At 36.1% G+C, this 16,236-nt stretch overlaps 1 protein-coding gene across 1 annotated transcript in view; it reads left to right on the forward strand.

Moving 5' to 3' along the window:
• The window catches only part of LOC145782878 (short transient receptor potential channel 7-like), a 36,341-nt gene extending 20,493 nt beyond the window's left edge, over positions 1-15,848 (forward strand). The window contains exons 10-20 of the mRNA XM_082594642.1: positions 737-852; positions 4,863-5,002; positions 5,661-5,814; positions 9,374-9,515; positions 9,922-10,050; positions 11,444-11,639; positions 12,370-12,518; positions 12,951-13,008; positions 13,640-13,699; positions 14,327-14,420; positions 15,640-15,848. Of these exons, the coding sequence (XP_082450768.1) occupies positions 737-852; positions 4,863-5,002; positions 5,661-5,814; positions 9,374-9,515; positions 9,922-10,050; positions 11,444-11,639; positions 12,370-12,518; positions 12,951-13,008; positions 13,640-13,699; positions 14,327-14,420; positions 15,640-15,848 (1,447 nt within the window). The remainder of the gene's footprint in view (positions 1-736; positions 853-4,862; positions 5,003-5,660; positions 5,815-9,373; positions 9,516-9,921; positions 10,051-11,443; positions 11,640-12,369; positions 12,519-12,950; positions 13,009-13,639; positions 13,700-14,326; positions 14,421-15,639) is intronic.
• The last annotated feature ends 388 nt before the right edge of the window (positions 15,849-16,236 follow it).

Here is a 16,236-nt window from a genome sequence, read left to right on the forward strand (position 1 = left end):
TTTCGTGTTGTTTCATAAATGCCATGCCAATTTTGGCCGCTTTCAAAACACCTATTTTTAAGTAGATCTATTTATATAGGTAGACCTATCCATATTCCATATTTATCCTATCCAATCTATCCTATCCAAATCTTCAATCCTCGGGATACGACAATCAAAACAACCTATAGGTTTAGAAGAGTCATGGCACTTCAACAATCCCAGACAGAAAAATCCGTTATTTTTGAATCAATGTCTGCAGACATCAATGTTAACGTTTGCAGACGTTGAATCAATATAAAACTGACGAATTTTGCTGCCTGGGTCGAGAACCCAGCTAATAAAAGTTGTCAAAATCTGACGACGTTGAAACTATGTAAAAACTGCAGCTTTTTTATTTGGCAAAATGGAGTTTTATTTGCATTGTTTTTGAAAGAGTAATATTCTGTTATTTGTTGGCGATAAATTCACAGTTCTTGTGACATTGACAGAACGGACATTTTCACTTGATGGTACTGAGCTTTAAATTCATCAAGTATGACAGCTTTCATTGTATGCAATATACTGAAGTGTAAATAAAAACATAGCGTATAAATTTTTACATTTGGTTTTGTGTGTGGGAATGCACTAAAAGGTCAAACTATGTTATGGACTTCTTTATCTTCTTTCGTATAAGAAGTTTTTCCGGTTTCTTTGCGTTATACAGAGACAAAATCAATAAGCAAACTCAAATTAACAAGAGTGTTTTTAATTAAAGGGTTGAAGGAATTAAAAATTACAGTGCAGGACTGTTATTGACCCATCGCAGCCAATCAGAAGGACGCTATACGCAGTTTAATTGGTGTGAAATTTTATTGATGATTTTCATAGCTGGTGAGTAAATTTTTATGCACTTTTATTGAGCGTGTAACTTCAGCTGCTGTTAAACGAATTGTCTTTCTGTTTTTAATTAACTGCTTCAGACACTTGAAACAGCTCAGTAAGTTGTTTGTGACAAGTCTTTTGTTGTATAGTATGTTTTAACACTTTGCTCCTCAAAGGGAGGCCAGATTTGGCCCCCCCCTCATATTTCCTTTGATTATTTGAAGCACAGTAACGCCATGCACTTGGTTTTTCTTGACTTTTCCTAAAATTGCCAGGCGGATCTGATGATATTAAATTTGATGCTAACAGTTGTGTAGTTTTCTTGTAAATTCAAGATTTTGGTGAATTTTTGCTATTTCTAGCTAACTTCCAGCAAAGCGTGAAATGGATTACATTGCGATAACAAGCCATAAGCTCATAATTGCTTCGTGCATCGATATGCGCGAGCAGAGAGAAACGTCCTCTTGTTTTCCTTTGTTTGGTTTGACCTCAATAATACAAAGCGCGTTATTTCTTACGCTACAAAAGAAAAGCCAGTGATCACAAAGCTGTTAATTAGAAAAAATAATAGCAAACGTTTTTTGCGTTATCAGCTCTACAAAGAAGAATAGCAATCCACGATCAAAATAGTAGGCTATGTAGGCCACAAACTATTCAAAACAGTTATTTCAAGTAGATAATATTCATTGACGAATAAAAAACGTTACAATAAGAAATCATGGGTAAAGGCACGAAAACCTGGTTTCGAAATAAACGTTTTATGGAAATACTCTCATTGACAAGCATTGCAATTGCGGAAATGTATGACTGCAAATGCTTTTGGGAGAAGCCGGAGAAATAGCGTTTTTGCAAACAGTAATTGTGAGATACACTCAAAATTATGAGATAGGCTCCATTTACACGTAGCAGCTAACTCGATGGCGTCCTTTCCCTGCTTTATGTCGCCTACTTTTTCTTATGTCCTGCATTATTGTTTCACCGTGCACTGTGTGTTGTTCCAAAGAGCGCAAAATAAAGATGATAATGCCTCATGTACATTACAAAATATTTTGTAATGTAGACAAGGCATAAAGTTAGGCGTCACATTAGACAAAAAACAAATCAGCTTTCTTGATCATTGATTCAACGTCTGAATACGTTGCGTCAATGTACAGAAAAAGAGGCCGGCTATTGTGAAGACCCGCCATTTATAAAGGATCCGATTATACCAAAAGTGAGACAAACTAGTGGATCAAAGAATGAATAAACAATGCTGAGGAAACTAAATCTAAGTGACGAACAATACCGATGTCTTCATTTATCTTGGAAAATTGCTGCCTAAACTTATCAACAAAAAATACAGTAAATAACGGCAAGGATCCCGAAAGCAGAATTTGCTCAACTTTGGCATGAATTTAGTCAGACATTTACAGTAATAATTCCACACATACAATAACGGGCTTTCAACGGCTGTAAGATACATAATAATCAACCTGGTTCTGGGCGGTTTGTGTAACAGCTTAGGGGAAGACACTACTTGAAATGATGCACCACTCAAAATATTTTCAATGAAGATTGAGTCTAAAAACCGATGTGGATTGTGCTTCACAATGACTTCAAGTTTAGGACAGAAAAGGCACAAAAATATCACGATGAAAATAAAGACCTTGTGGGAAATTTTCGAGAATCATAACACGATGCAAATACCAAAAACGCGTAGTTTGCATGCTGGTCTAAGCTGGCCGGCAACCACAAAGGTAGACAATACAGGCAGTTTATATTTCGATAACAGCGCAATAAACATTATAAATACGTAAACCGACAATTTTCTTTTACAAACATTTTACGTCTAATAGTAAATTTTTCCCCAACAATTTTTTGTAAAGCGCTTGCAAACCACGGTTTTGTAAAATAATTCATCATTATTATTTTTTACTTCTCGGATATTCTAAAACGTCATCAGCAAAATCACAAAAAAAAATTTATTACTTCAATGTAGTAGGCCTAAGAATTTTTTATAGAATTGTAGCCACGTTGTTTCAACAAAGAAGCCATTTTTTGGCAATATAAAGTTATAGAAAATAATTTGCAATCATGCAAATGTTTGGGAAGAATCTAGGAAGTCTTCTCACAATCTGGCACAAAATGATTATGTTTATTGTATTTCTGCAATATTTTTTACGACAAACTTTGAAGCTTCGTTATAATCATTTTTATCTTTGAAGTCAAAAGTTAATTTTTTTTTTGGCCAGAAACATAATCGCTGCCTTGCTGATGTTGTCGCCTTTACGCGTATTTTTTGTGCTTCAAACAATAAGAACCCAGTCAGCAATCCAGTCCTTTTACATTGATTCAACATTTGTAAATGTTAAATTTATGTAGATTTGCTGACTGTGGGTTATTTCACATTTTCTTTGTTTACGCATGTTCCTCAATTCGCTGTTGTATTGTTTCGACGCTGGAGGACTAAAAATGTTATTTCAAATTCATTGACACAATCTTCAATAAAAAGTGAGCTTCGAACTTAGCTTTGTTGATGTAAATGCTGTATTTTTTGTGGATGTAATTTATGAGTCATGTTTAAAAACACCCGTAAGCGAAATGACTTATGATGTGGCCTGCATGATATTTGTGTTGCGACTTGACACAAATCCACAATTTCAAAAGCACCTAATTTGAACTTAGAAATTTCAGATAATTTCAACAACTTGTTCAATTGTCTTCTCTCTACTAAAAATATTCATACTACAAACTCAATTGTAGACATAAAATACACAAACGAAGATGTAAACAGCTATTCAAGCAGGCTAAGGTGTTACTTATGAGAAATTTGGTTCCATAAAACTAGAAGCTAGCCATGAGTTTCGGAATGCATTAGTTTAGGATAAAAATGTAAGACAACAAACGCAGTTTTGTTTTTTTTCAAATTCGTGTAACAATGTTACTCTGATTGTAACTATTTTAGAATCAGTGAGTAGCTTACAATAAGATTTGCTCGCAAGTCGTAAATTCCAATCAATGCAATGATTCGGCACACCGCACACACACTTCGTGCGTTCGATCGAGCTCTTTGTTATTCAGAAGTTTGCATGAAATCGGATTAGCACGGTAATTAAATAGCGGCAAGTTAAATCAAAATTGTCGTTTTTGGGTACTTTTGCAAAAATTGAAATATCAAGTTTAATATATAAAATTTTAAAATAATGACTTTTCAAACTTATAGACAAATGATTTGCTTTCACACCAGTGCAACTTCTGTTGAAATATCACCAGCGGATAACACGTAACAGCTGATTGAATTTGATCCAAAAATGGCCCCCCCTTGAGCAGTTAACTTCCAAAAAAACGTTGAAAAGCAAAGGGTTAAACCTTGGGTTGATAATTAAGAAGATCTAAATAAATCGCGCAAAGTGCAATTTGTTGATTAAAAGAGAATGTAACCCTATTAGTTTCGTAGCACAAAGTAATACGTACAAAGTATCGCTTAAACGCAGTATTAAAGTGATAGAATTGAATATAAGTTAAACGTGGTGAACTTTTATCACTTTCTTGCCAGGAATTGGTTTACCGAATCTGCTTCTTTTTCCGATATGCCCCTCACAGCACTCTGTCATTTAAAACTTTAGCGCTACCTGGCGGTATACATATGTTGCTATCATTTGTGCTCAAGAAGGTTTATTATTTTCCACTTTGGTTTGATAAACCTTATCGCTCATACAAACATCGTGCTATGTCTATATGAGACGTTTCCTAAATGTCAGCACAATAAGTGCCCTCCATGTCTGCGAGCATAGCCTACTACAAAGCAATTTGCTTCAAAAATGGCTATTGAAAAAACAAAACCGTCCAGAATAAGCAAAGTACTGTATAGCGCTACTATCGCTTCTTTCTTCCACGACTGACTTCCCACAATCCCCCATATGCCGACTAAACAAAGAATTGAATTAATAAAGTTTTTATTACAATTTGGATTTGTTTCTTTAAAAATGCTAAATCACAAGATCATCCGCAGGTATAAACATCAATCGTTTCATTATTAGGTTTGTTATGGAACGAAATAAAAGAGTTTTGGGAACAAGGAGCTAGGGAATACATGGTCCAACTTTGGAACGTTGTTGATTCAATGATGATCTTGATTCTAATTGCTTCCTTCACGTGTCGAGGAGTTGCTTACGGAAGGGTAGCCAAATATTTTGTTAAGATTATATTGTGTGCTGATAAAACTTTATTAATGAGCTTTTTTTCGTTTGTTTTTTATGAGAAATCAATTTCATTGCTATCATTTTCTCGGCTGCATAGCCGAGTTGTGAGAGCCTTGGAACGGCAATCGAAAGTTCGCCGGTTCGACACCGCTCAAGAGCATGCGGCTGTGTCTTTGGCAGGACACCTAAAAGACATGCCTGAAGGTGGACACAAAGATTGGCTTCCTTGCCTTCCCGTCCACTTAATCTAAATCTTCAACCACCGGGTGTAAGCCTGGATACGACAAACAATTTGCTAATTTTGAAAGTTACACCAAACAAAGATTTCCTCAACGATTTCGACTAGGTCTATTAAGTTTGCCAATGAAAGTTATTCATTACCCTGAAGCCTATCTAAATGCGCTTGCTTCTTACACTATTTGGGTATTTAGGCTACTGTAATTACTTTTCGCAAAAGATGCATTATTCTTTCCAGCTTTGGTTGAATATAAATAACAGCAGGATGTACACTTTTTAATTTTAATCGTATAATTTTTTTTTGAAAAATAAGGTTTCATTAGACCTACTTTTATGTGATCTTTATCTGAATATTGCTTTCACTAGATAATTAATTATAGGAGACTCTTGATGTTTCAGGCAATCAGAGGCCAGGGTTGGTGGGACAAAGAATTTGGGGCCAACGCTACGCAAATGACGTATCACTTGGAAAACGACACAACCACGTTCAATGGACAACGTGTTGACGTCAACGTACCAGAGTGGGCAGGATACTATGCGTATTCTAGAACAAGTATAAAACCTAGGCTTGTATTTGCGATAAGGAAAAGGTGGTCCTATATGCTCATGACCATTGAGAGGATAATTTGGGCCCGGTACCAATGAATCCTCCTGCCACAAATCAAGAAACTTCTAATAAAATCTCACATATCCAACAAAGACAAGGTGTTTTCCTCAAATTTTTATGCCCTTAAATCATGCCATGCCCGGGCCCAAAACTACCCCCTGAACCGACCCTGCCAACGCCACTGCCTATGATTGATTTCAAGATAAGGCATTTTCATTGGCGTTTTCATTGATAACAAATGAACTTGGAAATATCATACAGACAAAATATGAGGAAAAGTTGCAAAAGGTTCATGGGCGTTAGTAAAACTTAGAAATAGTAGATGAGAAGATAAGGTTCTCATTATAGTAACTCTCCAAAACTTTGGCACTAACGAGAGTAGGTGGCTAGTTTATTCTTCTAGACTGTCTAACAAATAATGTAACGCTCAACCAACTTATTAACTCTGGGGAATGTTTGGCGAGTTTTACCTCCAGAAACCCATGTATTGGGCCTACGATTAGCCTTGTTGATGGTTTGGTTTAGTTTTGAATCTTTATCCTCGCACTGACAAAGCCCTGATAGGTTATTCCTGGTATAGTTTCTCATACTTGCAGAACCTTTTGACGCAGGGCCGGTTACCAAGATTGACAGAGTGAAGCTTCCGATTATTGAAAAGTTATTGCCAGGGAATTATTCCCTCCACTAAGTGCCGCTGAATGGAGCAATAGAAGATTTATAATAGAAAAGATCAAGTTGTTAGTCTGCCGAAGAAACTATAGGACGGCCTTCCATACATTCATTTATCGTATGCTTTTCAACAAGTCATCATATTATTGTGTTGTCGATTGTTGCATACAATCAATCAATCAATCAATCAATCAATCAATCAATCAATCGTTTATTTATCAAAAAACAAAACACAAAAGTGACATAAAACAATAATACATACAATGTTTAGGTTTTGTTATTAATAGGGAGACAACGAAACGACCATACGGTCAACTAGTCAGTTGCCACCCTGCAAAGAATAATTTGAGTTATGAAACTAATCAACAATTTAACCAAATTAGTTACAATCAAAAAAGAAAACACAAACAAGACTAATACTTCGACTAGTAGCTTACAATTAATTGTCAGCTTCATAAAATTGTATGCGAGATTTTCCAACAAATAGTAATCATGAAAATCAGTGGACACTGGACACCATGACAATAGACATTGTTGAATGTAAGAGCTTAGGCCAAATGAAGACCCACTTATCAAGTATCATAACTTTGCAAAGCTGATGCTTTGCTATGTTTTTTGAAATCATAAAAAGATAACTTTTTGAGATTGCTTGGAACCTCTGACCACACCACTGGTCCAAATACTTGTATGGATTTTTGCCAAATTCTGTGTTAGTGCGTTTAACAAAATAATTATTGTTGGCTTGATATCTAGTGTTATGGTTGTGGATGAGTGAAAAACTTGTGAACAATGCACAGTAGGCAGAAGGGTACAAGTTCATGCAGACTCTGAACATGTGTTTTTTTACTTCCAGTGTACATATGTCTTCCAGCTTTAAGATATTCATTTAAAAAAATAATGGACTGGTATGGGCTCTATAATCGCTTTTTGTGATTATTCTTATTATTCTTTTTTGCATTTTTCTGAGAGGGTCTAGAACTTTGTTGCAAGCTTTACCCCAGCTAGTAATGCAATATTGAAGGTGGGAGTAAATTAAAGTATAATAAACGGTTGTCAATGTGTCTGAATTCACATAATCTCTCAGTTTTAATAGTGCCCAAGAACCCTTTGCAACTTTCCCACAGACTTGTTCTATGCGGTGTTTCCACGTTAACTTATTATCAATATAGACACCAAGGTACTTGATTTAATCTTTTTGCTGAATTGGTTTACTCCCAATCTTAATGTTAACATTTGTTATTTGTTTTTTGTTTGTAATAAGCATGTATTCTGTTTTTGTAAAATTTATTGATAACCTGTTAAGTTTCATCCAAGCATACTTGCACTTGACAATGATTTCTCTGCATTTAGTAAAGAGTTGAGAAAGAAAAGTCTCCACATTCTCTTGATAACTGGCATTATAGTTCAAATTGATTTCCCAGTATTAGTCAGCTTTGCAGAGTTTTATATATTGTATATTTGATGGTTTACAGTGACACCATTCAGCATACACAACGAGCAGTGACGTTCGGTGGCTTAAAGCGTTGGGAAAGCAACTTGGAAATATTCTGCAGCAAGGTAGTAGGCACAAAGGGCGTAACCGTCGGACGAAGCCCGAAGGCATGTTGCCGAAGGCAACACTTCCAGCGGGGAGTCTGGGGGGCCTCCCCCAGAAATTTTTGAAAAACACTTCCAATTTGGTGCGCTCTGAGAGCATTTCCAAAACAAATCAAAAATAAAAATCTTTCAAATTGTGCTTCGCCTATGTCGTGATCATACATCCATTTAATGTTTAGAAGTCATGAACAATCTTATTTTTAACGTTGCAGGACCAAAATCCAGTGTTAGACATGGAATAATAGTTGACTAAATATTTAATTCGTCATGAATGTTCATTCTCAGATATTCAGTTAGGCCTACACTACAAAAACTAACACTTAGGCCTAAACATTCCAATCGCAAGCAATTTGTACAAAAAGCTGGATAAGTTTGCCTCCTGCGTATAGAAGCTTAACGAACTAAATATTGCATCCGCACCTGAACGTTCATTGGCGAAGTAACGTTATATCAACGCTGTAAAAAGGGCAAAGGCATGACTATGAAAGCTAGTAGGCTAAAGTACATGGCGAGGAGACATTAAAAAACAACAACAATCTTTTCGCCTTTATGATACTGTGCTGTGTACCGTGACGAGAGACCATTCTGTGCCTATGACCAGTTAGTCTAGCGATTGAACGCATTGACGTCACTGGGAAAGCAACTCTAACCATAACACATCTGATTGGCTAAGCAGCTGGTGACGTTTTGCAAAACGAGTGAGGATTGGATAAAACGAAGGCGTTTTTTGACGTTTTTGGACGTGGGGAAAGCAACTTTGCAAGTTGATTTCCCTGAAGCCTCAGGGGTTGTTTCTGACAGGAGCGCTTGCGTTAATTGTCATTTATAGGCAAGACATGCGGTTTGGTGAGGACTTAGACTACTCACAAGCGTTACGAGTAATTCTAGTCACGAACACAGCAATTTTCAAGTTAAAATAGACGTGATAAAAATAATAAGAAGTTAAACCTAGAATTCAGTCATTATGTTTTGCATAGTTTTCACTCAGGTAAGCACTGCTTTCCTTGCTTTCCCTCACCGATCGTCACTGACAACGAGTATATTTCATCAGCTTATTCTTTTTGCTGGAGCTTGGTAGGCTATCACGAGCATTGGGGAATTAAAAAAAAATGAAAGAGAATACTAATTTTAAAACAGAACATTTTTTAATGCACAGTGTTTGTTTGATCCGATGTTGGATATGTTTTTAAGAATACGGTAGCCTACTGGTACAAAATTATATTTTATCTTTTATTAACAGGCCGTCGCTATTGGAACGGTGGCGACCCACAACTAATTGCTGAAGCTCTTTATTCTCTTGGGATCGTTCTGAGTTTTTCAAGAATATCGTATATTCTGGAAGTAAATGACAAATTTGGTCCTTTGCAAATATCTTTGGGAAGGTAGGCAAATTAAAGATAAAATAGAAAATGTTTATCAAACAGAAATTATGTTATACTTTTTTCTTCACACTTAGAGAATGTTTATGCTTATGGCAAAAAAAAAGTACTAATAAAAACAAAAAGTTTTCATACTAGAAAAAGTCATAAACTCTTTTGGGGTAACTGTAAACTTCAGATGTGCAGTAAGGTTACAGATAAAACAATGTGCAGTTTACATTATAAGTTGTTGTGTTATATTTTTTTAATTTTTACTCAGCATTCATGTAGCCTACGGTAATAATAGTTTCACAGTGAGTGATTAATCAGAATTTATTCTTTGAAGTTAACTTTCTGTACACTACATTTTTTACTTCAATAGCTAAAAAAAAGTACAAAGAAACTAAAACATTAATTTACATTTATTTAGGACTGTGACTGACATCCTAAAGTGGAGCGGGATATTTGTCATGATATTTGGTGCGTTTTTGATTGGTTTGTTTAGCTTGTATTCAAATTATGGAGAAGAAGGCGCTAAATCCAGCAGAGCCTTTACAACGTAAGTTTGCCTATTCACTTTGTATTCCTTTTTTTTCAAAAGACTGGCTACATATATAGTAGATATACTGTAGAAGAACATGTTTGCTTTGTACTGTATATATAGTCTTCAATCCCCATAGCGAGGAAGGCACGGACTCTTTGGTGAATTGATAGAAACAAAACTTTGACTTGTAAAAATTCAACGACACCAGTAACCTACATTATATAAGTGGAGCCTAGTTTTACAAGATCATAAATTTTGAACTTTCTAAGATATTCTCATTAGTTTGTTAGCCTATTCAAGTAAGCTTGTTCGACTCACTGCTCAAGCTGGTTGTAGAAAAACACCACTCACCTCTACCCGGCTATATTAAATTGGGTGGGCGTAGTTGCTGAAGGAAAGGCGGCTGAGAGAAAGGAACTGGCCACCCTACTCACGTTTGTGCCAAAGGCTTAGTGTGATGAAAACCTACACTTCTCATTCCCCAAAGATCAATAACTGAGTACGGAACCTTTATTTACACTTTATCAACAATATATTTGTTTTGTCATCTGAATCAGGAAAAACATCTGGAGAGGAAACATTGTTTAAAGTAATGGGAAGGGGAGTTACCCAGGGAAGTTATGTCTTAAAGATATCAAGCGTGCTTTGATAAAAGTTGCGTTTATCGCTTTATCAACGCAACTTTTATCAAAGCACGCTTGATATCTTTAAGACATAACTTCCCTGGGTATAATTGAATTTCCGCAAGATGATGATGTTGTTTTTTGCTAGTTTGTTTTTTTGTCATTGTTTCATGTCGTCAAGTTATAGCCTATCTATTTTGTGAGTCGTGCAAGGCCTGGTGCGTTGCGCTTGAAATGGCTTTGCCCGTGGTAGGATTTCTTTGTGGGGTTTTCTTTGCCTGCCTTGCTCTTTGCTATGAGCTAAACGCATCAAGACGTGTTCCCCTTACGACCATCAGCACTCTTGATAACGCACCATGGCCGATCTTCATAGCAACTGTCCATACAAATCTTCAATATATCAGCTAAAGTTATGTAGGCTAATAAAGTTATAGCCTATAGGCTATATGTTTATTTGTTTTGTAACATTTTTTATTTTTTTAATTTTCCCTTTATATCTTAAATTTTTCTGAAGGTGTTGCGACCGTGCCAAATTTTTTTCAACTCAATAACTTACTTCGATCACAAGCACGTTTTAACGTTCGCGTTTTGTCGCTTCTACCTTTTTCTTGACCTTTGCTATGTTGATGTGTATTGTGTTGATATGATGGTCAGAAATAAAAAAACAACTGAAACTGAACTGAACTGAACTGAATGCAAACCAGATTTAGGCTACTTGTCAATGCAACAAAATATAGCTGAGTCAGCAAGTATTAGAACTTAAAATTATTTTTTTTCTTTTTCAGGTTAGAGGAAACTTTTATCACTCTCTTCTGGTCAATGTTTGGTCTGTCTGACTTCAAGGCCGTGGAAGTCGAATACGATCATCCATTTACTCGCATTATTGGCTATCAACTGTTCGGAGCTTATAGCATCATCACAGTGATCATCATGCTTAACATGCTGATAGCAATGATAAACAGTTCCTATGCGGAAGTAGAAGTAAGGACGAAGTACAATTATTTAAAATGAGTAGTCTACAGCTTTTACGGGTTGCCTGCCTCTTGGACTCAACGAAATGTATCTTACATACACTGAAACCCCGCACACAGATTTTCACTGTATTTGAAACTTGAAATTGTTCTACAATTCAGAAACGGGCAAAAATTGAATTAAATCGTGCACTTGCTAACTTGCATTACCCTTTTGGCAAACAAGAGCCCGAAATAGAAGACATTTATGTTTAACTTTTTTTTCATCTTGGTAGTCAAAACAGTAGAAACAATTCGTCCTGATAACTGAGTTGGTTAGAGCATGATTTCGTGAACAAAGAAGCTTCAAACTCAAGCGTCGCTGGTTCGACTCTCGGGGTGTGCGCTTGAGCAACGCAATCCAAGGACTGCTTTCCATTCAGCGGCACCTAATGGATGGAATAGTTCCTCAGAAGCAACATTCTAACAATCGGAAACTTCCCTCTGTCAATATCGGTGACACCGGCCCTGCGTTACAAGCCTCTACAAGTATGCGAAACTACCAGGAATAACCTATCAAGACTTTTAGTCTGAGGATAAACATTCAAAACCAAACCGATGCTGATTTTTTAAAGGATGTTTAAACACCCCTTGCAGAAATGGAACAGCTTGATGTGCTACCGAAAATACATTCTCTTATAAAAATATTTTTCTTCAAGAGCACACACGAAAATGACAATTATGTTCTGCCACTCTTTCAGGGCGATTCAGATGTTGAGTGGAAGTTTGCAAGAGCTGGGTTAATGTTATCATATTTTGAAAAAGGAAACACTTTACCAGTACCCTATAACCTCTTACCAATCCCTAAGGCCATCTATTACTTCAACGTTCAAATGGTCGATAAAATAAGGTAATCTAGCGTCTATTGGCCTAAGCACTTAATTTTTTTTATAAATGTTTTTTTTTTTTTATAAATGTTTTCCAGAACATTACACATCCGTCTATCCAATGTGTATTTTATTGAAGATTAATTTGTAGGATTTGCAATATTTTTCTGCTACATTTAAAGCAAAAAACATTTGTTAGCTTAAAACGGTTCCTATTGGAATGATTCATCAACTTTGATTCCGAATTTAACACGGTCCAGCTCTTAACTTTTCAGCCATGGCAAATATTTTGTTTGCGAAGAATTTTTCAATCATTCCCTGGATTGGAACTTTTTTTTGTTTTGACTGATTAGATTTTTAGCATTTTGAAGTGCTTCCTTCAATTGATCAACTTGAATTGTACATTTTGCTACCATGTTGTGACAAAACATTACTCACAATTATATTTTTATTAGAAAAACAAGAAAGAACGAATTGCTTCGAAGGTCCAGCCGGTTATCTCAGAAAGATTCCGTAAGTGACAAAAAAAAAAAACAGTCAAGAAGTTACGTTTGAAAACAATGCTAACAAATTTAGGCTAGGCTAATAAAAACTTCGATGCGACAAGGCTTGTAATCTACTCACAAGCTATAGCCTATGTTCGACTGTTCATTGTTCAACATAATTGATGTCTCTCGCTATTCAACAAATTCAACAATTTATTAGGCACGTGACTCGTTCTAAGGATGCGCATTGCCACGGAGTACGAAACGTTAGTGAAACATAAAACATTTTTTGCAGCTTTATTTGAGATATAGCCTAATTATTTTTCCTCACAGACGAAATGGCTGAATAATGGCTGAATCTGTTTTCATTTAGTAGGCTACCTATTTGTTCAATGGTTGGGATTGTTCAAACAGAAACACAATGAATTCCGTCTCTGCATTCACGCATGCATGGCAACTGGCACTAAATTAACTGAAAAAATCCTACAAATTAAGTATAATAAATAGTACTATAACTCATGTCATCAAGTGTTTTGTCAAAGACACATCTGCCTGCTCTTGGTTGGTGTCGAACCGACATCATTTCAAGCATCGGTTTGACCTCACCATTCAACTATTTAGTCGACAAAATCATTGTGATAATATAAATTCACTTCCAGAGAGAATCTTTCGATCGTGCTGACAAGACAGAAAATCCATCATCTTTCAAAAACATCACGGTAACTTATTTACTTCTTCCCTTGGCAACTGTTGTTCTGTAAAAGATTTTATTTTAACAAAACTTGTTTCTAAAGTACACGTTTTCCTTGATTATAAAAATGACATGAAATTAAAGAAACTGAAAGTGCGAAGAAAGCACTTGGGATAGAAATAAGTAAAGTTTTGTTTGTTGTATCCGGGATTAAGTGAAAATTTGAAAATTTAGAAGTGGACGTAAGGCAAGAAGCCAAGCTTCGTGTCCACCTTCAGGCATACCAGTAAGTGTTCGTCTAAAGACATAGCTGCATACTCTTGAACAGGACCGTTGTGACTGTGAGGATATTTTGGGCCCGGTACTAATGAGATTTTCGAGCCCCAAATAGACACTTTTAAGAAAAATTCACCATAGCCAACAAAAACAAGGTGGTTTCTTCAAGTTCCCGGGCCCCTCGGAAAGGTTAGAGGACGTCTAAAATCACCCCGGGTTCAGGTTCAAAAGTACCCCCTGGACCACCCTGTCAACGCTATTGCTCTTAAGCGATGTGGAGTCGGTACCCCTTTGGAGCGTCGTACCACTTGGTCATGCAAATGAAGTTGTTTACTAGTGGTTTTATAAACACAATTTTGAAGCACAGATTTTTTTTCAGCTGCTTCGCTTTGAAACAGTCATGTCTCGCATCGTCAAACGTTATGTGATCAAAGCTCAAGTGGACAAAAGCAGAGATGCTGAAATAACTGAAGGTATAGTTTAATGGCTTGCATTGCAGACATTAGTGGAATTAAATCTTGTCATCGATTTATTTAAAGTTGAACAACGTTGTTTGTTGCAAATGCTTTCAAGTGTCAATGCGAAAAAGTAGATTTTATACTTGGAAAAAAACATGAAAAGATATATCCTACAACACAAAAACATTAGCTTAGCCTTATGTTAAGCAAATACTGCGAGAAATGGTGGTTGCAGTTGTGAAACAATTGCAAAGATTTTTCAGCAAAAATCTATTTGCACATTGTACATAACTGGAAAAACAAAAACATCAACCTACTTCAAATTTTAAGAAATGTTGACTGAAAGAATGAGTGACAGGGATGTCTATAAAGCTTTTGGAATCCGGTCCGGCCAAGACTGGATTCGTGATTGTTTGCCTTTGGTCTAAATTGATTAATTTATTATCTAATTTGAGAATTACAGTGTAGCTTTTTTATTAGCCTACAACCATGGCCACCTGAAGTTGCAACCTGATTTGTCACATTTTGCAGATTTTGATTACCGCTACTGAAGCTAGTGTCTGACTGAAATTTTCTAAATTTTTTTTTTACTTTTTAGCCTACTGATTCGTAATGATATAAAAGCTTTTTGTTGCGGAGGAAGCAGTTGAAAATGAAAAAAAGTAAGTTAAAAAACGCTAAATCAGACTGTTAAAATCGATTAACAGTCTGACTGAATTTTTCGAAATCAAATTGTCTTTGTTTTTCAAGGTCTGATGATGTTGAACCCATTTTGTTACCTGGGTAAGACAGTAAAGAAAATGTTAAAATATAATTTATAGAAAATTTCATTCAGACAGTCTCCAAAAGTTGGAAAAATCTGGAGAATTCTGCAGAATGTGACAAATTAACCCGTATCTCTAGAAAGTCATGTTACAGCTTTTATACAAATCAAAATAACGTTAAGTAGCCTGCCTTTGTTCGGCATTTCAGTACCTATACACGTGAAGAATTGCTGAACTGGCAACTTGTAGCAGCAACATTTGCCACAAAAGCTTTCGAAGAAATGTTTTGTCTGGCTTATTGAGCTAAAATTAAGAAAAACCGTTCATCAATTTAAAAAAGCATGTGCCATAAGCCAGCAGAGAACCTATAAAAGTAAAACATATATTGCTGTAACGATGATTTTTGCTGTGACTGTATCTAAACTAAACTGTAACTAACGATCAGCAAATTTTTTTGCATGAACATACAGCTGAGTTACAAGAAATCAAACACGACATTAGCAGCTTGCGTTACGAAATGATTGCAAGTGCAACCAGAGCCGCAGACTTCATGAAAGAGATTTTAGATCGCTTGAAATTCAAAGATGCGGAGGATGCCGAAAAAAGTCCAAACTCCCGATTTACCTGTCAGCAACATGACGAAACAATTGTCGAAGAAGCAGAAAACCAGGCTAAATAAGTGGTCCAGAATGTCTGTTGAAGTGCAAAAGGCCATAATACTGTAATACAGGGCTGTGAAGTCGGAAAAAAAATATATGACTTCGACTCCTCAGTTTATAATTGGCCGATTCAGCACAGGTCAAAATCCCTCCAACTCCAAAGCATCGGGGAAAAAATATACGACTCCGATTTGTAAAGTCATTAAAAGACTGCAAACGAAAATTGTATTTGTTCACCGGAGCCTATCAAGCCGGAGTCGAAGTCGGCCTTTGTTTTAATAACTTAGACTCCGGACACTTTAAAATTCCTCCCACTGAACGACTCCAACTTCACAGCCCTGATATATTATGCGTTGTTTTATGTACAATATTGTCTGGTGGTCTACCGGGTCCCGGTACGTGAGGCGT

Source organism: Aplidium turbinatum, chromosome 14 (genome assembly GCF_918807975.1).
Source record: "Aplidium turbinatum chromosome 14, kaAplTurb1.1, whole genome shotgun sequence".
Classification (NCBI taxonomy): Eukaryota; Metazoa; Chordata; class Ascidiacea; order Aplousobranchia; family Polyclinidae; genus Aplidium; species Aplidium turbinatum.